Here is a 25,256-nt window from a genome sequence, read left to right as displayed (position 1 = left end):
TGCAATTCGGTGTGAGCATTGCTCCAGGTTTGTTCCAGAGCGTCATGGAACGGCTTTTGCAAGGGATACCGGGAGTCGTCCCCTATTTCGACGACATCTTGGTGTCCGCTGCAAACGAGGAGCAATTAAATAAAAGAGTCAGAACTGTTTTGGCCAGAATCAGAGAGAAGGGTCTCCGCCTTAAAAAAGAAAAATGCCAAATTAACGTGCCTAGCGTAGAATTCCTGGGATATAGAATCGATGGTCAGGGAATACACCCCACTTCAAAGAAAATTAAGGCGATCCAGGACGCCCCCACACCACGTAACCAGACCGAGCTGCAGGCCTTCCTCGGACTACTTAACTTCTACAGCGTTTTTCTGAGACAGAAGGCGACCGTTGCTGAGCCGCTACATCGACTACTCCAGCGAAACGCACCATGGAGATGGGGACGATCCGAAGCAGCAGCTTTTGCCGGGGTAAAGCGCCTGCTCACCACTGACTCGCTGTTAGTCCAATACAGCCAGACACTACCGCTAGTATTGACCTGCGACGCATCACCCTTTGGAGTCGGCGCAGTCCTTAGCCATAGGATGCCAGACGGAAAAGAAGCACCCATCGCTTTCTACTCTAGAACTCTTTCATCGGCCGAGAGGAACTACAGCCAGATGGACAGGGAAGCGTTAGCTGCGGTAGCTGGAGTAAAACGTTTCCATGAATACCTCTACGGCCACGATTTTGAACTAATTACTGATCACAAACCGCTGTTGGGACTTTTGGCGGGAAACCGCCCCACCCCGGTCTCCCTCTCTCCGCGCATGACCAGGTGGACTGTTTTCCTGGCTGCGTACTCCTACAAGTTAATTCATCGACCGGGCTCCACTCTAGGACACGCAGATGCACTCAGCCGTTGCCCACTACCGGACCTTTTGCCAGACCCCACTCCCGAAGTACCGGTGTTGCTCATTGACTGTTTGGACTCTGGACCGGTTTCTTCCTGCGACGTTGCAAGGTTCTCCTCTAAAGACAGTTTAATAAAGCAAGTTCAAACTTGGGTTTGGAGGGGGTGGCCGAAGGGAAACGTGGGCCCAGAATTCAAAGTGTTTTGGTCAAAACGGGACGAACTCTCAGTGTTACAAGGTTGTTTATTGTGGGGGGATCGAGTTGTTATTCCTTATGCTTTACGTAAAAATGTGTTAGATGCATTACATGTTGGGCATCCGGGGATCGTTAGGATGAAGGCTTTAGCGAGAAGTTACGTTTGGTGGCCAAACATGGACAAAGAGATAGAGGAGTGGGTGGCCACTTGCGATCCATGCCAAGAATCGAGACCAGCACCCCCGGAAGCGCCCGCCACGGAATGGGAAAAGCCGAAAGCACTCTGGTCGAGAATACACATCGACTTCGCAGGGCCAGTTCAAGGTCAGACTTTCCTTATAGTTGTGGATGCATATTCCAAATGGCTAGAAGTAGTCCTAATGACTTCAACCACGGCAGAGGCAGTCATTAAGGTTCTACGGCGACTTTTCACCACTCATGGCCTGCCCGACCTCCTGGTCTCCGATAACGGGCCCCAATTCACGGCCATACATTTCGAAACGTTTTTAGCAGGTCAGGGAATTCGGCATGCCCTCGTCGCGCCATTCCATCCGGCATCAAACGGACAGGCAGAGAGAATGGTGCGATCCGCAAAAGAGGCCCTCACTAGGATGGGTCCAGGTGATTGGCAAACACGCATAGACCATTACCTCCTCATTCAGCACATTACCCCCAGTGCAATGACGGGAAGGAGCCCCGCTGAAATGCTCATGGGCCGCCGTCTACGGTCTCACCTGGACCGTCTTCACCCCAACTACTCTGCCACAGCACCCCCAGACTCCACAAGCAAAATTCAGAGTTTTAGCATAGGGGATTCGGTATACGCCCACAACTATGCAGGGGGAATATTGTGGATGCCGGCAACGGTCATTGGCATCACGGGTCCACGATCGTATCTGTTAGAACTGGAAGATGGGCGGAATTGGAAGAGGCACATCGATCAACTTCGGGGTCGCCTGGCGCACTCAGACCTACGAGCCGAGGACGAGAGCTACCTACCAATGCAAAGTCAGCCACTCGAGAGGCCCAACACAGAGAACTACGACACCTGCGAGCCCAGGACAGAGCAAGAGGTCGAGCGCGAAACAGAACAACCCCCAAGCAACGTAAGCGAGCAGACCCCCGAACGCCCAAGCAACGAAAGTCTGAAAACACCAGAACTCGAAGCAAAGAAAGCAACTGATCCTGCAACTACTCCTGACCAACCCGAACTGCGACGCTCCACTCGAGTAAGGCAAACTCCAACATACCTTAAGGACTACATAACCAACCGCAATGTTCCATCTAAGAGGGGAGGGGTGTTAGATATTAGCATATATCGTAGGAAGTCTCCTCTCTGGTCCGCTGCTACAGCGGGAAACAGGTATCGTTCTGATTGGTCGAGGGGCGTACCCGATCCCTATAAAAGGGGAACCCTCCGACCACAGAGTAAGCTGGATCACTACTACTACTAATAAAGAGCTGTTAAGTCACTTCGTGTCCGCAGTCTGTTCTCTCGTTGCCCAGATCTAACAATTATGATTGGTGAGTCGGCGGGAAAACTGCTTTCAAATGTCCCTTTGTCTAACAATACAATCAGTCGCAGAATTCAGCACATGGGGGAGGATCTCAATGCACAATTAATTGAAAAATTAAAAGGAAGTGAATATGGACTGCAACTCGATGAGGCCACAGACAATAATAAGGACACACACTTGATTTGTTACGTACGGTTCTTAGATGGTAATTCAATCGTTGAGGACCTTCTCTTTTGTAAAAGTATTACTGGAAGTACAAAGGTTCAGGATTTGTTCGAGATCCTGAATATATTTATGGTTGAAAATAATTTAGACTGGACAAAGTGCGTTAGCATCTGTACTGATGGTGGTCGTTCGATGTCCGGCTCTTATGAAGGATTGCAGGCGCTTATTCGAAACAAAGCTCCAGATTCAGTTTGGACCCATTGCATCATTCACAAAGAAGCACTTGCATCAAAGTATATAGGTCCTCCACTAAATATAGTTTTAGAACGTGTGGTAAATATAGTAAACTATATAAAAACTCGGCCACTGAAAGCAAGATTTTTTAAAAGAATGTGTGAAGATATGGGAGGTGAATACACATCTTTGTTGTACTACTGCCACTCACGATGGCTCTCTCGCGGGGGTGTATTGTCTCGTACGTTCCAATTACAGCAAGAAATATACACTTTCCTTGAAGAAGAAAAACATGAGTATGCCAAACACTTTGTAGAAACAGACTTTTTGATTAAACTCGCATACCTATGTGATATCTTTGAAAAGTTGAATGCGTTGAATCTCTCTTTACAAGGACGCAATATGCACATTTTAAAGTTAACAGAAAAGATTTCAGCTTTCAGAAAAAAATTACAGCTATGGAAACTAAAAATTAATGAAGATGATCTTAATGATTGCTTTCCCTTGTTGCACCAGTTTTTAACCTCCAATGAAATCAGTTTGTCTTGCAATTTAAAATCTCTTTTTGAAGATCACCTATCTCAGCTTATCAAATGGTTCGAAAAATACTTTGAAGCAGATAACATTGAAAAATTTACTTGGATTCAAGACCCATTTAGAGCCAAGGCTCCATCAGGATTTACCTCTACAGAAGAAGAATCTCTTATTGAGTTGTCTTGCGACACAACATTGAAGTTAAAATTTGTTAGCATGGAACTTTCTGATTTTTGGATATCAGTAAAAGAGGAATACCCACTGCTTAGTTGCAAAGCCCTAAGAATATTAATTCCTTTTGCAACGTCCTATTTGTGCGAAGCTGGGTTTTCGGCAGTCGCGGTAATAAAAAGTAAATATCGCTCAAAAATTAACGTCGAGCAAGAAATGAGAGTCGCCATTTCCAATTTTATTCCAAGATTTGAGAAGTTGTGCAGCGAACAACAAGCCCATCCATCCCATTAATAATTTTAAATCATTAAACGATGTTCAATAAATTGTGAATTTAAAGCTCGTGTTTAATTTATTTTTCAATTAACCTAACCTTAACGAACTAAAAAGTAGATTTCCAAATCCTTAAAAAGTCAAAAATTAAAAAAAATCGGATGTACCTATTAAGGGAGCCGCGGAAAAAATCCGAAGTGTTATGGGAGCCGCAAACCGAAAAAGATTGGGAACCTCTGCTATAGCCTATTTTTTGAAAGGAATTTGCAAGGTGTATTTTAGCTAATGAAATTACAGTCATTTGGCATTCATTTCTCCAGAGGTTTGTTCATTCTGGAGAGTTAAAAAAAAAGTTAAAATAGCTCCTGTCCTGAGAAAGCGACATTAGTAAAGAATCTGAGCATCCTATGCCATTTTTATAAGTTCCATCGTGTCTAATAGCTAAATCTGAATTTAAATTAAAGCCATTCTTTAGAAGTTTTATAAAGTATCTCAAGTATCCAGTTATCTCTGGTAAAAAGAGAAAAAGGATTAAATGCAACCACTGCACAGTCCACTGTTAAATAGTGAGACTTTTTTTTTTCTTTTGTTGTCAAAATACTTAAACAGCAAAGAAGCTTCATTAAACACAGGGAGTGCAACCTCTAAATAAATATGCAAAAATTTTGAAAGTGTGGCAGGCTCTCAAAGATTATGTGTCTTGTTAATCATTTTTGGTCTCTTGTTTTGGGCAAAAATCTTTTTAAAATCATCACTGTTTTTGCTACTGGAATGTAAAGTAGCTAAGTCTGGCTTAGAGATCAACCCTTGACATTCTTCATTCACTTGGGGGACATGTGGCATTTCAGATGAACTCAGGCAATTAAATGATGGCTTGAGCATGAGGAGGCAGCTTTGGTACAAAAAGTCATGTTCTATTTATCCATAGATAGAACCCAAGTTTGTTTCTACGAATAACCTAGTTCCCCCTTTAATTTTTCTCTTGTTTCATCAAGTAGAGAACTTTTCATCAGTGGTGTGATTCTAAAAAATGTACTACTGGTTCTGTGGGTGTGGCTTGGTGGGAGTGGCATAGCTTGGTGTGCGTGGCGTGGTGGGCATGGCAGGGGAAGGGTACTGTAAAATCTCCATTCCCTCCCCCCTCCGGTGGAAGGTTACTGCAAAATCCCCATTTCCCCTCAATCAGCTGGGACTCGAGAGGCAGAGAATAGATGGGGGCAGGGCCAGTCAGAGGTGGTATTTACCGGTTCCCTGAACTACTCAAAATTTCTGCTACCGGTTCTCCAGAACTGGTCAGAACTTGCTGAATACCACCTCTGCTTCTCACGCTTTATTTGATTCTTATTTTTTCTAGGAATTTATTCCACAAATGTTAACTGCAAATGCCAGGAATTAAATATGGACATCATCTCCTTTTTAAAGAAAGGTAATATAATATTTCTGTTCAGGGTACCTGAGGAACCATTTTACCCCGATGGGATAACTCACCCCACTCATTCCAGCAGAAAGGACCTACTTCAGATTCCATTTGCCAAAGAATTTTCGCTGGCAGGATTCCAGGAGAAGAGCCTTTCCCACTGTGGCCTTCTAGAAAATTCTCCCATGAGATGTGAGATCCATGAGCACATTCCTGGCCTTCCAGAAGAGCCTTCAAACTTAGTCTGCTATACTGGGGTGGCTGATGAGGTAGACAATATTCTTGTCCCCATGCTGCCCATCATATCAGTTCTTTTAATATTTTTATTTGAATTTCAATGTAATTTTAATTTTTTTTAGCGATTTTTAACTTTTGCCCATCCACAAACATAATTATTATCAATTACATGTATATGCCACCTGACTTCCATGGAATCTTGGCAGTTTTCAAATTATTTATTAGTTGTATCATTTTTAGAAGGGCAGTCCTTCTAATCCCTAAGAAAGCAATAGCTTCTTTTTTCCCCAATTGTCCGTTAATTCTCATTATGTTTTAGCATGCTTTAGTAGTTGAACAAAATTAGACCAGCTGCACACTGATCCTCAATCTATACTTTGAACTTAATCTGATAAACTGGCAGTTTAATCCTACCTTAACATATGCATTAAGACAGCGAATCAGAAGTCAACGGGGGTCATGTAGTGGACACAAGGCAACTTTATATCAGAAAGAATCTGCTATCCTGTTGACATCTTTTTACAGCTCCTGGTCTGCCAATATCTGCTGCTTTAACATAGCAGTTTTATGCTACTTCATGATAAGTGCACTGAGGAGTATGGCAACAGCCTAAACTATGTATTTTTAAAATGGGGACGAATTCTCTATTCCTATTCTTTTTCATTTCCTTGTCCATCAGTGGGGCTCATTGTTGCTGGTGTCTGAATGGGCTGGGGACAAAGAAACGTCTCTGTTTTGAAACTGGTTGTTTGTGATGACTCACTTTAAGAATAAAAACGCCATCATACTCCCTTCCTGTTCTTGTCAAACATTAAGAGCTTTTAGTTAGTAGTTATACTGGCCAGAGTCAGCATGGTTAAGAAGCTAATTGGATACCGACCAGCCACCTTGCCTCCTGCAACATTAATCTTCTTACTTAACAGTAGGTCATGATATCCAATTAATTGAAGTGCTTTTGGTGTGTTCACTAAATGAGAAATATAGCTAAATAGCTATTGTGCATAAAAGACCACCAAATAAGGAGGCAGGTTAATCACCCGCTACACAGATATAGTGCAAGAAAAAAAATGAAAGAAGAGGTGATGGAACAAGTTATTTCATTTATAAGAGCCTATCAGGTTCATTATGATCTGATTATTGTTTTTGAATGGTAACTCAGAAAGGTTTCTCAAAACATTAATTTTATTAGTCACAGCCTAAACCAATATAACATTCATTAGTCATAAATGTCAGTAATTATTAACAAGTCCCCCAAAACATTTCCTTGTTTAATATCTATTACATTGATTTCTTATGCATTTTAAATGTATGTGAGGAACAGTGCAGAGTGTTATAATTGAAAAAGGCTGAAACTTCAATGGCAGAAGGGACTTCATTTGAGTTCATCAAACAGTGCCTCTCTTGTAATTCTATGTTATGCTACAGAGATATCGCATTTTTAAAAAAAAAAATCAAGACAATATGTTCCAAGAAAATTCATTAACATAAGTTCCTCATAAAAAGAATGTGCATTTACAGACACACAAAAGCAACACGCTTAGCTCATCCAGTCCCTATTTGACTTTACTGTTAGGGCTTCTGCTTGCTCCATATAAATTTCAGATTCATTGCAAGTGGCTGATTTCTCTAATTGTATCAGGATAACAATCTCTAGAAGAGGTAAGAAATAATGCATCCCAAAATTCCACCTGGCCATCCTCATTTATTTATTTATTATTAGCGTTTATATACCGCCCCCTCTCCCGAAAGGGACTCGGGATCATATACAGATAGTCCTCGAATTATGACTGCAGTTGAGCCCAAAATTTCCATTGCCCCATTTTATGATCTTTCTTGCTACAGTTGCTAAGTGACTCACTACAGGTGTTACTAACAGGGTTGCTAAGTAAATTTGGCTTCCCCATTGACTGCTTGTCAGAAGGTTGCAAAAGATGAACATATGATCCCTGGACATGGCAACTGTCAGAAATATGAGTCAGTTGCCGAGCATCTGAATTCGGATCATATGATGATGAGGATGCTGCAGCTTTAGTTCACAATGTAAGTGTGAAAAATTGTGATGAATCACTTTTTTTCAGTGCTATTGTAATTTTGAATGGTCACTAAATAAACTGTTGTAAGTCAAGGACTACTTTTGTAGAGCACTTCCAAATATAACAAGCATAAACTTCATCATATATATATATTGAATTGAGAGCTATTTTTCAGATAGAATACAACACTTCTATCTTTGATTTGATATTTTCATGTATGATTTTATAAACACAAATCATTTTGAATGAGCTTCATCTTCTTGAGAGATAAGCCAGCACAATGAGCAAAAGAATTTTCATAGTTTAAACATTGTTCATGTTGGATTTTATTCATCTTTAATCTAAAATATTCAAACTATATAATTACAAACCCAAATTTTAAAAAATTTCTTCCTCGGAGGCGCATGTATCAGAATAACAAAACAAAATAATTCTAGTGAATTCATGCAATCTATTATTATGGAGACCCAAAATCATTGATTCACTTTCCTTTATTCATTTTATATCAATGCATTTTTAATTAAAACTTTATCTGCAGGCACAGTATTGTAAACTAATGCTGAGCAATAATGTAATACTACAGCAAAAAGGTATGCAAAATTATTAGACATCCATTGGTTGTTGTTTTTTAACTCTAAAATCTCAAAGCACATTTTCAATATAAACCTATAAGTAATCTTACAATAAAAATAAGAATAAACTATGCCAAGAAAAGCACTCACTTGGATAGGCTGTCTTTGCAGGAGATTATGAAGTACTCTGCAAAACTAAGCCCTGATTATACATCTAATTGGTTTGAATAATACTGCCCCGAAAAGCTAAATGCCTCTAGCATTTAATTACAAATGACCAAAGATTTTATAGATCTTTGTGAACAAATATGTTCAGTAAACTGAAAAGAAAATTCACCAAGGTGATACCACACCCAACAGAGGAAAATGTGAACGAGAGCTCTCCAGAACCATCATCGCAACCTTCTGTGGTAGGTTTCCATAATTGATTGCTTTGTTGTCATATTTGTTGTAGGAGAAGACTTCTAGTGGATCTTATCATCCACAAACATTATAAATGTTTGCTAATTGAATCAGAATACAACCTTAGTTGAGCTTATTTTATAGCACTTACTCAGAAATAAATTCCACTGAACTGAATGAAAATTGTTTGAAGATCTTTGAAACCAGATATAGTCTTAGTTGACATTATACTGATTATTGTTGTAATAACTGTTGTTATCTATATAGCTATATGCCTCCAAATGTTGGTTTCTTTGCCCTTAATATCTAATAAGGAAATTCAACTTCCTATGATTCTTCCTAATAACATAGATTTCTTTGTAACAATAGAATGTAGCAAAATTGTCTCATCAATGTAATTATTAGAATCCTGACAAATCTTACTATAGTGTCGTAACTATTGTTGAAAAGATGTTTGGCATTACTTAGCTAGATTTCATTTGGGTACAATAAGTTTGGATGCAGTTACAGCATAAGCCATCCTGTAGTGCGACTAGTTTCCCTTATGCACTTAATATTTGTTATTTTTAATGTGTACTTGGAATATCAATTAATATTTTAATATTATCAAACACTTGTTAAACTTTTAGAACACCAGACTGTAGAAAATGGATAATCATTGGTGGTATGATCTGTAATCTGCATGCTAGATTAGCATTTAACAAGGAAATCAAAGAGTTTCCATAATCAATAGCATATATAAAATCACTTATGTAAACCTGATAAAGGAGGGGGGGTATTAAAATCACCACTATAAGCCTCAAAAGGTACTGGAGCAAAGAAATCAATGCTCTGTTATATCATATAGATGTTGAGACTCTAGAAAGAGAGCAGAGAAGAGCAACAAAGATGATTAAGGGATTGGAAGCTAAAACATATGAAGAACGGTTGCAGGAACTGAGTATGTCTAGTTTAATGAAAAGGATTAGGTTGACATGATAGCAATGTTCCAATATCTTAGGTGCTGCCAGAAAGAAGAGGGAGTCAAACTACTCTCCAAAGCACCTGAGAGTAAAACAAGAAGCAATGGGTGGAAACTAAGCAAGGAGAGAAGCAATTTAGAACTAAGGAGAAATTTCCTGACAGTTAGAACAATTAATCAATGGAACAGCTTGCCTCCAGAAGTTGTGAATGCCCCAACACTGGAAGTTTTTAGAAGAGATTAGATAACCATTTGTCTGATGTGGTGAAGGATTTCCTGCCTAAGCAGGGGGTTGGACTAGAAGACCTCCATGGTCCCTTCCAACTCTGTTATTCTATTCTATTTAATGGATAACCATCACAATCAGGAGCTTTTCCTGTTGCAAGATCCAATCCGGGTTGGTGACTGGGACCAGAGGTTTAGTTTTCTGAGCTTTCAGACACATACTGGAGCCCATACTCAGAGAACATCTCACTAGCAAAACATTAGAGAGAAGTGTTTGTAGATATGTTGGAATTAATTGTTCTTTCGTGAGATAAAGATACAGCCAAGTGGACAGATTGATTGAGGGATTTTTTTTTTGTTACTTACATTTGACTCATTATTATACAATTATGTATTATAAATATGATTTTGAAAAAGAGATGCTGAAGTATTAAATAAGACATATACTTTGCCCTGAACATTTTAACATTATAAATATGTTTAGTATTAGTATTAGAAACAATATTATTTTGTAGTAACTGTTTCATTATTTTGTTTCAACTCTTTCAGGCCAGTAATTTATCAGCTGTTTAACCTTGTTCCTAATGTCTAATTCAGTGAATATTTTGCATCAAATTCAACAGAAGAAGCTAGTTTCCTTTTTAGCACTCATAAAAGCTTTCATTACTGAGGAAAAAGCAATTAGTGCAGTGGCATTTGAATTTGTCTTAAGCATCTGAAGAGCTGTCAAGATCTGAAGCTGACAGTCCTGTTTCATAGATTTATAATGCAAAGTTTAAACACTCCTTTTAATAGCTTTCCTAATTGTTGTTTGAAAGGAATGTTTAGATTAATTTAAAGGATTATTCAACTACTTACAAACTTATTAAGAAGCTAAAGAGTGGTGTTTGTGTCCTTTGTTATAAGAATCAAGACAATTTGGATTGCTATAAATCTGGTAGACCAACTATACAAACTAAAGGAACCATAAAACGACTTGATTAACTGTACCACTAGGATGTAGCTAAAGAAGAAAAAATGTAGTTAGCTCTGAGCCTTCCTCTTAATTGCTCCCTTATGAGCAAAGGAAACTCTGCTTCTGTTGGTTAAAGTCATTTAATTAAGGCTGTGACCCCAAGCAGGCTTTATGCAAAGGATAACTTTATTGGACAGAAGAGAACATGCTTCCCAATAAATGTGTTTATCATCATTATGTAAGAGTATGGAAAGCATTTGATGGCCTGTTTACTCTCAAATGTAAGATAAAACTGATTGCCAAAGTCCATAAAAATTTACCCTGATATTAATTTAACCACAGACCTTAATAAATCCTAGCCCAGCTCTAACTTTACCCTACTCCTTATTCCAGTACTTAGTACCAACTTTAACACACACCTAAGACTATTATGGTTAAATTTAACATAAAGGTTACCATTAGTTTTCGGCTATATATTATTTTTAACCATACAATTAGATTTAAACCATCAAAACTCATCCATTAATTACATTACAATCCATTAAATTAAACATTATCATAAACTTCAATAAAGCTGATCCTTTACCCTTTAATAACATCAACTTTAATAAATAAAAAGTGTTACCTTTTATCACTAATCTTGGAGAATATATATCTATGTGTTCATTAAGAACTGACATTGACTTGATGGTAGATAATTAGTCAAGTTATACGAAACAATAATATAAACCTAAAACTACCAGTACTATTACAATAAACTTTAACATAGAAAAATAAGCTTCACACACACACACACACACACACACACACACACACACACACACACTAACCCAGCACACAATCCAAATAGAATAAACCTAATAAACCAGTTTTCTAATTCCAGCTCCCCAATATAATCATAAACCTCAAGCATATTCCTAACCATAAGTAATACCAATGCAAAGATTTATCCCACTCTTTTCTCCCAGTACTCATAATACAACCCATAATATAAACCTAAGACTACCACAAAACAAACCAATTCTTCCAATGTTAACTCTCACAAGAAATATGACCATTGGGCACAAAGAAGATTAAGTTTAATCTTAATTTTATCCTAACACCAATACAAATGTTTAGGCTAATATTTATTACACCACTCATTCTCAGTGGTAACACGAACATTTCCTAGATAATCTATACAATATTCAAATGCAATTAAATGGCCAAACTAGATATAACTAGATAACCTATGATCCATTGAACAAATGCTTCAGGCTAAATCCTTTCCCAAAACAGAAAAAAGAATGATCACAAGTAAGCAAAAAAATAAATAAATCAGTGGGAGTAGGAGTTATTTCCATCTTCCTGTGAGCTTCCTCAGTGCATCTGTACTGAGTTTCCTGGAAGTCAGCATTAGACATCTCCCTTCCTCCTTCTATCCTTCCCAGCAGACAGATAAGTGGCTGTTGTGAGGTAGGGGAGAAAGCAAGGAAGTGCATAGTGGCTGGTACAGGACAAGCACAGGACAAGAGGGACTAGACATGTGATGGCGAACCTATAGCATGCATGCCATAGGTGGCACATGGAACCCTCTCTGCAAGCACGCAAGCGGTTGCCCAACTCAGCTCCACTCAACATACGTGCGTGCCTCCCACTGGCCAGCTGATTTTCAGTTCTCTGCCACACATGCTGAAGACACATGCGCATGTGCAAGGGATGGAAATTGCACGCGCAGGCGTGGGGGGCAGGAGGAGCATTGGGAAAACACACACACCATCCCCCAATTTTGGTCCCAGGAGGCTTCAATGAGACCAGCTAGGCCCAAAATGGGCTGCAGGGAGGGTGCGGCACCGCTCCTACAGCTTGTTTTTGATCCCAGTAGGCTTCAATGAGGCCTGCTAGGCCCAAAATGGGGCACGAAGGGATCACATGTGCATGCACAGAGGAGTACAGAGGGGTTGCACATGCATGTGCAGGGGCGGGGCATGTAGGGGGGGCTGCATGCACATTGCATTATGGGTGTCAGCACATGAGGACAAAAAGGTTGGACATCACTGGACTAGACCATTTCTCCTTTGACCTTGTCCCTACTAGCTTCCCACAAGCAAAGTCTGCTAGTGGACAGGTGAGAAGTTGCATAAGAGTGTCAGTAATCATATCAGTTCCTTCTGGCTTCCCCTTTGCCTTGTGAGAAGTTGTCATAGAGAATTGAAAATGAGCATCCTTAGATGACAGCTGACAGCTGCCACACGACAGCACTGAAGTGGGCAAAAAAAAACCATCTAATTTTATTCTCTCAAGAGTAGAGAGCCTCAACATTCTGTAAATTAGCCCATTTGAAGTACCTTTCTTGACAAACCTTTGACCTATGATGCAGCTTTCATTTGTAAAAGTTACAAATATCAAACAGAAATGAGAGTTTTAGTAGTGTATAGATAAGGAACAAACAGTGATCTGGATATTTGTCTTACTTTATAGAGATGTTGTGTCCCATGAAACATAGCAAAGAGCTAGCAGTAACGATAAGTCAAAGTCTCTCATCTTGGGAGCACATAAGTATCTCCATGCAAAATCTTTGGGCAACTAGAGAATCAAATAGAGCCTGCGAGTGAGCCAAAAATAGCATTACAAAACTAATCCAAAAGGAGGACGATAAGATCCCATCCATGTAATTTTATGAAATGATGAAGGTTTGGTCTCTCTCTCTCTCTCCTTCCCTCTCCCTACTCCCCCCTCTCTTACTGTAATCTGATTTATAAAGCTAGAAACTATATGCTGTCAGCAACAGTTCTGGCTGCAGGGACCAAAAGCTTTGTTAAATAAATAAATTTAAAAGTTAAGAACAAAAGCTGGAACAAGCCAAAGAATACAGAGGCTTCTACCGGTAGATATAGAAAAAACTGATCTTTTTAGGGGAGGGGGATGAATTCTATTCCCTCCATATGGACAATCCCTAAATTAGCTAAAATTGTTCCTTACAATAGTCTGAGACTGCTCTGGAGAAATTGGGGGACTGCAAAACGAATGTGGGTGTAGCTTGTTCAGCAATGTTTAAACTCTGTTATCTGTATTTTGATTAGAATTAGTTAACAGCATTTCATGCAGTCCATTATTCTGAACAACATGTACAATAGAACCTCTGGTCACGACCAGAATTTGTTCCATAACTTTGGTCGCAAACCAATTTGGTCATGACCTGAACCTAATTTTGGAAATTTGGCACTTTCAAAAAATAATGGCACGGAGGGTGGTTCTTCACATCACGGTGATACTGCGACTCCGGGATAGCCGTCAAATTCATATCATCATTAGGTCCAATCTGGACCTAAACCATCCTGAAGAGACGGTGAAAGGTAGGGGCAGATCCTGTGGTCCCAGAGACATCCGCAAAGTCTCTGGCAACCCGGAAAAAGGCCCTTTTGCCTGACTTTTTGAGTCAGACCCCAGGCTTCTGAAACTGCTGACAGCTCCTATACGCAAGCGCAGGAGAGAAGCATGTCGTTTTGGTGAGAGTTTTTAAATCTTTTTTTCTATTGGAGAGAGAACACCCTAAATTTGGAAATCTAATTTAAAATAAAGGCTGATTAGAGAGAAAGCGGTGGATTTAAGATGGCCAACTGAAGATTTTCTTTTCTCCCTTTTTATTTTCCAAAGCCAGGCTGGACTTTAATTGTAATTCAATGTGGATTGGCTTATTCCGCTTTTCTATACTTTTGCTTTTGGACTTTGTGGAGACACTGAATATATTTAAATTGTTCTAATTGTTTTGAAGATTCTTCCCCCCCCCCCTTTTTTTTTGTCTTTCCTGTTTGTATTTTCTATTCTCTGTCTTTTTTTAAGTTAAAAATAGAGTAGGAAAAAACAAGCACTGAGAGTTGATACAATTAACACTGCTACCTAGTGGACTTGAAACATTGTTACTAAGTTTTACTATCTGAATTGTTTAGAGAGAAGCTGTTCCCTTGAAGGCTATTTGGCTAAGAACTGATAGGGGCAGAAACACAGTTGTTTATACAGTTGTTTCCTGTGAAAACTTTCAGTATCTGGAAATGTACTTTGGAACAAACAGAAGCTCTAAGGGAAAGCTCAGAGTGACCTAGGAAAGACTTTCATCTTAAAAAAAAACTTTGAATCTTTTTTTCTAGCTTTGGTGGCAGTGCTTATATTATCTTGCTGGGGAGGTGGTGATTTTTTTCCCCTTGACTCCTTGACTCCTTTTATTTCCTTGAAGCTTTGAAGTACTGGTTCCTGTTTTTTCTTTGCTCTCTTTTCCTTTTGAAGATATTGGAGACATATGGATGGCTTGTTTTAAATTTTGAGTGAATTGGACTGAAGAATTTTTTTCTCTTTCTTTTTTTAAGTAAGATATCTTTTCTTTTTCCTCTCTCTTTTCTTTTTTTTCTTTTCATTTTATCCATAACTCTGTATTTTTATAGCTGACGCTTAAATTTTTGTGATACTCCAGTGGTTATTTGGGACTTTTACACTACTTGATATTAACTGGACTAGAATACAAAAAAAAACTTAGAAGATGAGTAGAAAGATAACACCTGTTGGCTCTACAACAACAACCCCTGCCTCCTCACCTGCAGGAGGACAAAGATCAATACAGTCGATGCTTCAACAAGAAAAAGAGAATGGAATAACCCTAGAGGCAATTATGCAAGCGATACAGAAATTGCAAGCAGGATCTGATAGCAATGATGAGAAGTTAGACACCATTGTAAAGAGGACTGAGAGTATAGAAAAAAGAATTGAGACAATAGAGCAACGAACTGAAAGCATAGAACAAAAAACAGCTAAAACAGAAGGAAAAATAGAAGATATGCAACAATGGATGATGAAATAGGAGGACAGAATCCAAAAAATTGAAGAATAGGTTGAACAAGAAGAGAAGAAGGCTGAGTAGTTTGACAGCAGACTGAGCTATGTGAAAAGGGAGAGCAGTGGAATATTAGGATGGGAGCTGGATAGGTCTGATTTTTTCTTAAGATTTCAAAACATAGAAGAAGAAAGAGGAGAGAACCTAGTACAAATACTATCTGAAATTTTGACAAACATATTAGAGATATCTCAAGAGAGGATGATGGATGGCATAGATGAAGCATTTCGAGTACACACAAGATATGCAATGAGAAATGCCCTCCCAAGGGAAGTCCACGTAAGATTTACTAAGAAAGCAACTAAGCTACAAATATTACAGAAAATGAGAGACAGAAAACTGGAATATAAAGGTAAGGAGATTGTAGTTCTGAAACAAATTCCGAGAAGAGTGAGAGAGAAGAGAATATCAATTTTTGACTAAGATTCTGATTACAAAAGGTGTTAATTATAGATGGCTTATACCAGAAGGTCCATTATCTGCATGGCAAGGACAAAGATACAGAATAGATACAATCGATAAGACAGAAGCCTTCTACGCAGAACACTTCAGAGGAATGGCTGAGAAAACTGGAAAAGAAGAACTATTGGTACAACTACTGGAGGCACCCATAATCGAGATTGAAAAAATAGAAGGTGCTGTAGGCAGAATTGATAAAAAAGAAGGTGCGGTGGGTGGCATAAATCCCAGAGAACAATGAGAACCCAGATCAACCATTGAAGCATTTTCATATCCAATAATATGTAAAAAGGAGCAAACAGTTAGATATGTTGAAATATTAAATGCAGAGGGTGAACTCAAATCTATCCAAGAGTTGAAACAAGAAGGAATAGAAATGAATTGGTATTAATATGTGCAGATGCACTCTAGATATAATGAAGATAGAAAATCAAAAGGTATTTGCGACAAAATGACTGAGCTAGACAAAATTTTAACAGGTACTGATGAAAAAGTAATTAAAAATTATATGGATATTTATTAGAGGTTAAACTACAAGAGTTAAATAAACTATGATAGCTTGGGGAAAAAATTTGGACATGGGATTGGGTTAGAAATGGTGGTCTCAAAATTATAAAATGACAATGTCAACTGCATATAAAGAAAATTTGTATAAGATGTTTTACAGGTGGCATCTACCTCCAACAAGAATTGCAAGAATGTTCAAGAATAAATTGGAAAAGTGTTGGAAATGTCATCATAGCGGCTCATATTACCACATGTGGTGGACATGCACTGACGCCAAAAGATACTGGACTAAAATTCACATGTGGTTGGAGAAAATGATACATAAACACATAGATCTTAAACCAGATATTTTTTTATTGGGAATCATACTAGTAACTTACAATAAAGACTTGAAATATCTGATTGTAAACGTTTTAACAACAGCTAGAATTGTATTTGTAAAAAACTGGAAAAATGAAACAATGCCAAAACAGGAGGAAGTTATTCAAAAAATAATGGAGTGTGCTGAAATGAGTAAATTGACATTTGAAATTAGAGAACAAGAAGATGAGCAATTCTATAAGATATGGGATTTGTTTTATCAGTGGCTTGATAAAAAAAACCTAGAAATGAAAAAATGTTTTATTCATGTTTCAATTGAAGGAGATAAGTGATAATACAATCATGTTGTTAAATAGATTAATAACGATACTATGAAAGACTGACATATATATGAATTGAATAATTTAGAATATTTTGTTTTAAAATGAAGGATAAGGATAATAATGAATCTAAGTATATTTGATAGATGATTGATGACATTATGCATAACTCTAAGTAGTGAATGATTGGTACATGTATGAAGTGAATATTTAGAATACTCTGTTTAAAAATGAAGGAATAACTTTGTGCTTGAATGTATGATGTACAAGAACAACAATGAACATAAGCATACTTGATGGATGATTGGCGGGACTATGCATAATCGAAAGTAGTGATGTATAAACATAAACAGTTGGAAAATTCTTTCACACTGTAAAAATAATCAGAATGAGATAAGTGATTACATAAAGGTATATTGTTATTAAATAGACAATTAAGGATGCAAGGGAATTAGGTTTTCTGAAAAGAAAGATACATTAACTGTAATTGAATATATGATGTACAATGAAAGTGAGGTACTTAGTTATATTTGATGGAAATTTTGTGATTGTATACGTAATTGAAAATATGGATGCACAAATGCTTGTAACCAAATGACATGCTGTATGTAATGGATGAGAGTTTTATATGTTATGTGTTGTTGGTCTTTTATGTTTAAAAATTAAAAAAAAAATTAAATGGCACGGAAGGGCAAATTGGCTGCGAAAAAAATAATTGTGAATTTTTTGGTCAGAACCCTGTTTAGTCATGGTCGGAAGTGTTCGTGACCAGAGGTTCTACTGTATGCGTTCCTTTGTCTCAGCCATTATTCATTAGATTTTGAATAAGAGGATGCAGAGGAAGGAAATACAGCCTGTGGACCCTCCTTAGCTAAGGTCTATCTCTTTCATCATACTGACTGTACTCTAGACCAGTGTTTCTCAAACTTGGCGACTTTAAGTCCTGTGGACTTCAACTCCCAGAATCCCCCAGCCAGCATAGCTGGCTGGGGAATTCTGGGAGTTGAAGTCCACAGGACTTAAAGTCGCCAAGTTTGAGAAACACTGCTCTAGACCCCAAAGGCTGAGCCAACTTCAGTCTTTGAATGGTCGGTTGTGCTGTTGCCACACAGAGTTGAATGTTGTTCTGAGCACTATATTTTCTCCATGCCCTGTAATATGAAATTGTGAAGCATGAGACCTTTAAAAAAAAGAATTAACCCACCTCCCCAAATCACAGAAAGAACAAGTTGATTTTTATCATTCAAATGTTGTTATGAAGCAACACCCAAATCAAAAAGGGCCAAATATTTTGTCTCTGCGTAATGCAACAATGTCATATCACCAGCTGGTCCTTTATATTCATTAGGCCTCATGGGGGAGGGGGGAAAACATGCCTCCACTCTCAAAATCAAGATGGATGCCACCCCTGCTTTGAAACTTTTCCTCATGTTCTTTTGTGCTCCCAACTGCCTCTTCCAAGTGCAGTTGGCCGTAGGGAAGAAGAAAAAACTTTTGATAGAAGCCTTGAAAAATGTGAAGATTCAGACTGGATAAACAGGACCAGCCTAAAGCATTTTGTTGCTGGAGGCAAAGGACAAATGTCACATTCCACTTTCCAGATGGAGAAAACAGGTGGAGTGGCCACTTAATCTTACTTCAGTCGTGGCAATAGAAGAAGACTTTCTTCACAGCTAAGGGCAGCAGATCAGTTAAGACAGAGTGGAAATGCCAGGCAGATGCCCTCACCCAAAGGCCATCTGTCACCTGAGACAATGGATTAACACTAGCATATGGAAGGAGCACTCCTATAGATAAACATGACTGGAGAATAAAATATTTCTTTCACCTTCCATCCTTCTGTTTTACTCTTCTACCCCAATTCTATAGCCACTTGATAGGAAATCCATCACAAATCCAACCAATGATAGGAAATCCATCACAAATGTTGGTCTGATCATGGCATTCATATGGTAATGGGGAATGCTATTCATTTTATCAGTCATTGGTGGGGGGAGGAACTCCCCATTCTGAAATATCTTGAAATACATAGCGTGAAAGTTAGTTTTTGTTAGCGGTATGCTTCTCATATATCAATAAAATGGAGCCCCGTCCTCCTCACTGGAGTCAATTTTCTTTTCCAAGTCCTTTACCAGCAGAGGTCATAGGAAACATCTATGTTTTCAATGAAATGAAGAAATATGTTGGATTTATTTTGTCTCTGTGTTTCTACATTTCCCCTCTCATTTTTATTCATTTAATTAATTGATTTACAGTCTTGGACCAAGAGAACAATACACAATGTGTACACAATGACACAAACAGCAAGAGAATGAAAATGGGTATAAGAGCCAAAACAAATGGAAACGTTATTGTTGTGAGCTTCCCACAGTTGTGTTTTAAGATGGAAGGGCCATAACAATCTTTTAAATAAATAAACAAATTTTGCACCAACAATAATTTGTTTCATAAGAAGGTATAGAAATTGGCCCAATCTTGTGAGATTCAATGTCTTCTGATTACAATAGTGAACATTTTTGTAACTCATGGAGAGCATAAATAGATTAAATAAGCAGTGTAAATTCTATATATTCAGTTTTATAGATAGGCAGATTATAAAGTACATGTTATTTTTTTTATAAAAAAAACTTGTTCACTGTGCTGGAATGAGGGTTTTATTCAAAATTTATTATCTGAGCAAAAACCTTGAATACTTCTGTTATCTTTTGGGCAGGAAAAAGATAAGAAAAATGATGTTGAAAATGGGAAGTTGAAAGAAGAAGAAGAAAACATGGCACAATCAGACCCCAAGCAAGAAAGTGAGTAATATAACCCGAGAGCTCAAAAAAAAAAAAAAAAAAAGGCTGTGACTTTTTATTAGAACCTTCAAATTATAAGAAATTTGAAGGTTCTAAAATGTATTGTTGTCTGGGATTTCAATCACTGCAATTAAGTAATTATTTCTGAAATATTATAGTACAGTATTATATTCTTAATGCGATATTAAACTACTTTCCTAAAATATAGAATCTATCATCTCACAGATTACTGGCTCTCTAAAGTTTAGAACATGGAAAAGAAGATAAGTTTACATAACTGGAAAGAAACTTATTCACTCAAATTTTTTTAAAGGATCTAGCATACGAGTTTGTTATCTATTTTTGATAGTCACTTGTGCTAAAATAGAGAAGGTGATACAATGTGTTGCTCTATGATTTAATGATAAGATTAAGGATTAAATTAATTTAACATATATATATTATCTGGATTTTGTCCTGTTAATTAGAACTTAAACAAGCTGGTTTTTGTATTGTTATTTTTTTGTTAGATTATATTTATTTGTGGGGTTTTTTTGGTCAGGTTTGATTTATTTGAAGCATTTAAATTTCTCTGTTTTATTTTATTTTTTTGCTTTAAAATCTCTGGTTTTTTTCCTCTTGGTGTTTTTTCCTTTATTTTCTTTTTTATGTTTCACCATTAAGAGTATTAAAAAAATAAAAAGTAATCAAACTTTTTAGATCGGGTAATGGAAAGGCAGACACAGGCTAACGGTAACAACAGCTCTTTATTAACTCAGTAGCAACTGTGTAGCAACTATGTACAATTCAGCGAAAGTTGAGTCTGACAACAGCCCTTTTATAGGGAGCTGTCAGATCCTTCAACCAATGAGATTAAACCACTGTTCCTGCCGGAACAGAGGATCTTGGTGGAAACCATTATAGCTGAAGCTAGTATCTAACGAAACTAGTAAAAAGGTTGTCATGGAGAGGCAATTGTTGGATAGTTTACCCTATGTATTGATTGTAATTGTAGTATAGTTAGACCATACATAATTGACAGACTGGATTTTAGTACAGATTTTAGTTGTTATTTATTATTTTATACTAGAATTTTTAATTGTATATTTACTGAGCATTTTTATTTGTTCTGATCTCTAGTCAAAGACTGTAATAAATTGATTTTAAAAATTACCCTATCTAACTGCAGAAAGTTAATACTATGGGACACAAAATGTGTAACTCTTTAACTATAAAAAGTATGAAAAACAGAAAGCATCTAATGAAATAATATGGTTGATTAAAGAAGTTGAGTCCATTTCTGATCTTCATGAGTCTGTATAGAAAGATGAAGCATATTGGAGGAATATTCTATATTAGCCTACACAACAACGTTTGTGCAACAGTTTTTCCACTGCATATCAATCATATTTAATTAGAAGAGCCCTGAACCTTTCAGGAACTCAGAAAATAAGGAGGCACTATCCATACAACTAGACCACTATAATTGCTGATATAAAATACAAAATGACTTAGAAGGAAAGAAGGTTATTATACTAATATTCTTGAGCAGCTGAAAAGCATGAACATGCTTATGCTGTATAGCTACATTATCCCTGTAATGACCTTGTAGTTAAAAAAAAATGTTTTTAAGGCAATTAAACAGAGCACAACTCTAGCTGATAGACATTTCACACATACAACGCCTACATCACAAACCACAAACCACATCACAAATGGTCTTATATAGAAGACATTACAATGATATAGACATTGAATAGAACAATATTTGATTGAGTGTACCTATATAACAACTGCCAGTGAGCAAGCATGCCATTGACACAATTATTGATAAAATAAAGGTGGAATTGCAAAAACAAGTCATTTCATTCTCACCCTGAACTATTAAAAACAGTTGCTTAAAATTATGATTCTACAGCAGGGGTATCAAACTCAAGGCCCACAGGCCGGATCCGGCCCAGAGTGCTTAGATCTGGCCTGTGGGGTTGCCCTAGAAACAGCAAAGGACCAGCCTGCAATGCCTCTGCCAGCAAAAATGGAGCTTGAGAGGGCCCCACGTGGGCCCCCTAGGCTTCATTTTCACTGACAGAGGACTGCAGGAGGCCATCACGGCCAAAAACAGGGACCTGTTTTTGCTGGCAGAGGGCTAGCAAAACAAACTAAAAACAAAACCAAAGGAGAAATGTTTCTCCTTTTGCATTTAAGCATGAAATGACAAGAACGAGAGAGTGAAAGAGGAACGAAAAAGATGGGAAGATGGGAAGAGAGCAAGGAAGGAAAAATTAGGAAGAGGGGAAGGTAGAAAAAGGAGAATGAAGAGGGAAGGAAAAGAAAGAAAAGAAGGAAGGAAGGAAGGAAGGGAGGGAGGGAGGGAGGGAGGGAGGAAGGAAGGAAGGAAGGAAGGAAGGAAGGAAGGAAGGAAGGAAGGAGATTATAATGAGAATGAGGGAGTATCTGAGGGAGGTCCTACCTTAGTACTTGGCCACCACAGGTGCCCCCAACACGATGATGTCAAACTGGCCATGCCCACCCTAGCCATGCCTCCTACCATATATACCCTGCCCCCTGAGATCAAACACAAACCTATGGCTCTCAATGAAATTGAGTTTGGCACCCCTGTTCTATAGGTATTATAGAATTCAGGCAGGAAACAACAACCACCAGAAATATTGCTGGTTCAGATTTACAACCTTCAATAAAATGAATTCACAATCCCCACAGACCAGCCTTGATATTCATTAAAAGATAAAAGGATATGAAAATAAGAGCATTATAGGCTTGATTAATAACTCTATTTCTTTCTTCTCCTTAAGGGAAAGCCCTTAAGATAAAGAAATAAAAAATGCAGAGAAATATAAAGAGATATTCCTTGTCCCAGTAAGACAAATGTTAAACCATAACGGGTTTCATTTTTGTAGCTTTGAAGGATGCACCAACACTGAGTCAAAACTATTCCAAATATGGTTGAATGCCTCAATATTGGGAGGGGGGATAGAGATGTGCCTATTTTGATGGAGTTTCACTTCTAGGCCTCTTTATTGCTGAACCTGTAAAGATGGAATGAACCTGAATGAAAATATCATTTAGAAGCCTGAATAACTTCATGTATATGATCACATCATCAAACAAAGGAATAATTTGTTCCTATTGTATAATGAAGTCATGATTTACATGATGTCACCACTGCCTTGGTATCCATGGATCTGAATACCTTGTTATTCTGCTGTAATATTGTAAATGAATATACAACAAATCTGGCTAGAGACAAAGACTTAGAGTAATTATTCAACAGGTTCAACCTTTAGTCAACTTGATATAACACCGGGGGATCAGCTAATAAGTCAATGGAGTAACAGCTACGGCCTCTTTAAGACTTTCACAGAATTTCTAAGTGCAATAAAAATACATTAGTGATACAACTCTTTCTTGGACTCTTTTACAAAGACAGCCCTTGAGAACACGACTCATTTGATTCAGAGAACAATGAGGGATTAATTAGAAAATCCAACCTGACAACTGAAAACTGAAAATTAGATCTACCCGACCATTTCCATACTGACCTGACTTTTTTCAAGAAGAAACTGCTGCTAATTATGTAGATGTGAAAATTAAAGCGATAAGTAACAGATACTTTCTGCTTAACATCAGATAATGCACACAGCAATTACAAATTGCAAATTTTGGTGGCCTGGCCTCTGTCTTTTCAAAGAAGGGAGAGTAGCCTCTGGTGTCCAATTAAGCTGCACCATGGTCTGCTTACAGCCAGTTCAAAATACCCAATGGGTCAAGTGACTATGAAAGTGTTAGCATCCTGAAAGAAAGTCAGATCAACAGCCAAGAAAATCTGTTTTGGGGTCAACTAACGAAAGAAGTAATTATAGCTATAACTGATATGTACTCTCTTGGAGGGTATTTACAATAAAAATAATTTTAATCGTTCTAACATGGGGAATAGAAGTTGAGAGAGTCATTTCAGGCCAGTTCTTTAGATGGGAATGATGTAAAACCACATATAGGTTTAGCATATAAAACTGCAAAATATGAAAGACAGATCTCTTTTAGTTAATTAGAAGAAATACACGGGAAGCCATATTTTGTTTGCATTTCACTTATCTTCAGACCAGGATTCCATATTTTTTTTCCATTAAGAATAGATTTTCATTTTTTTCAGTATTGTAGCTCCTGCTTGTGATGTCTCATTGTTTAATTTTGTAAAAACCACAACATTTTCTTACATGTAGTAAACAAATATCAAATTGGGTTTGGAAAGGTTGCTACATGTCCCATAAAATCCTTCCGGCTATCATAAAACATTGTGCCAACACAAAATTGCATTATGAATGTTTGGCAAATGGTTCACATTTATGACAAATTATCAAGGGCCCTGTGATTATGTAATCACCATTTGCAATCTTCTCTGCCAGCTTCCCCAGAAAGTCAATGGGTAAGCCGCAGGGAAGGTTACAAGCAGAGGTGGAGGCAGAGGTGGTATTCAGGAGGTTCTGACCCATTCTGGAGAACCGGTAGCGGAAATTTTGAGTAGTTCAGAGAACCGGTAAATACCACCTCTGACTGGTTTCGCCCCCATCTATTCTCTGCCTCCAAACTGATTGGGAGGGAATGGGGATTTTGCAGTAACCTTCCCCTGGAGTGGGAAGAGAATGGAGATTTTACAGTATTTTTCCCCTGCCATGCCCACCAAGCCATGCCACACCCAACAAGCCATGCCACACCCAACAAGCCATGCCCAGAGAACCAATAGTAACAATTTTAGAATTCCACCACTGGATGGAGGGTTCTGAATTTTTTCTGCAGGCTATAGGAACAGATCTTAAATCCTGAGGATCCTATCCATGAGAGGCTGAAATCTTTTAACAGGCAGCTCTTTCATTCTATCCTCTTAAGAACCAGAGAGGTCACTTAATGATAGCAACCAGGAGTGCTGAGATTACAGTCACTGAGTGAAGCAGTCACATGGGTATCTTGCTTAATAACTGCTACATTGAACCCTGAGATTCCAGTTCCAATTTTGATTGTTAAGCAAGGACCACCTATAAACTAGAAATTCCCACAGTATTTTTCCAACAATATGATGGAAAAAGATGTTGAGAATATTTTGAAAGAGAATGTCATCTAACTATTTAAACTATTTATCCTGATGGTTTCACTGTACATAAAGTTTTTTTATTGAAAATAGGCAAGAATTTACAAGTAAAAATCTGAAATCAATGAAAT

At 37.8% G+C, this 25,256-nt stretch overlaps 1 protein-coding gene across 1 annotated transcript in view; it reads left to right on the top strand.

Moving 5' to 3' along the window:
- Positions 1 to 2,594: 2,594 nt before the first annotated feature.
- The window catches only part of LOC309392201 (zinc finger BED domain-containing protein 5-like), a gene marked incomplete at both ends in the record, with an annotated part of 38,255 nt that continues 15,593 nt past the window's right edge, over positions 2,595 to 25,256 (top strand). Inside the window, 2 exons of the mRNA XM_081953224.1 lie at positions 2,595 to 3,869; positions 19,958 to 20,042. Of these exons, the coding sequence (XP_081809350.1) occupies positions 2,595 to 3,869; positions 19,958 to 20,042 (1,360 nt within the window). The remainder of the gene's footprint in view (positions 3,870 to 19,957; positions 20,043 to 25,256) is intronic.

This window comes from Natrix helvetica (genome assembly GCF_964273705.1).
Source record: "Natrix helvetica genome assembly, chromosome: 4".
In the NCBI taxonomy this organism is placed as follows: Eukaryota; Metazoa; Chordata; class Lepidosauria; order Squamata; family Natricidae; genus Natrix; species Natrix helvetica.
This window is presented reverse-complemented; position numbering and strand designations above follow the sequence as displayed.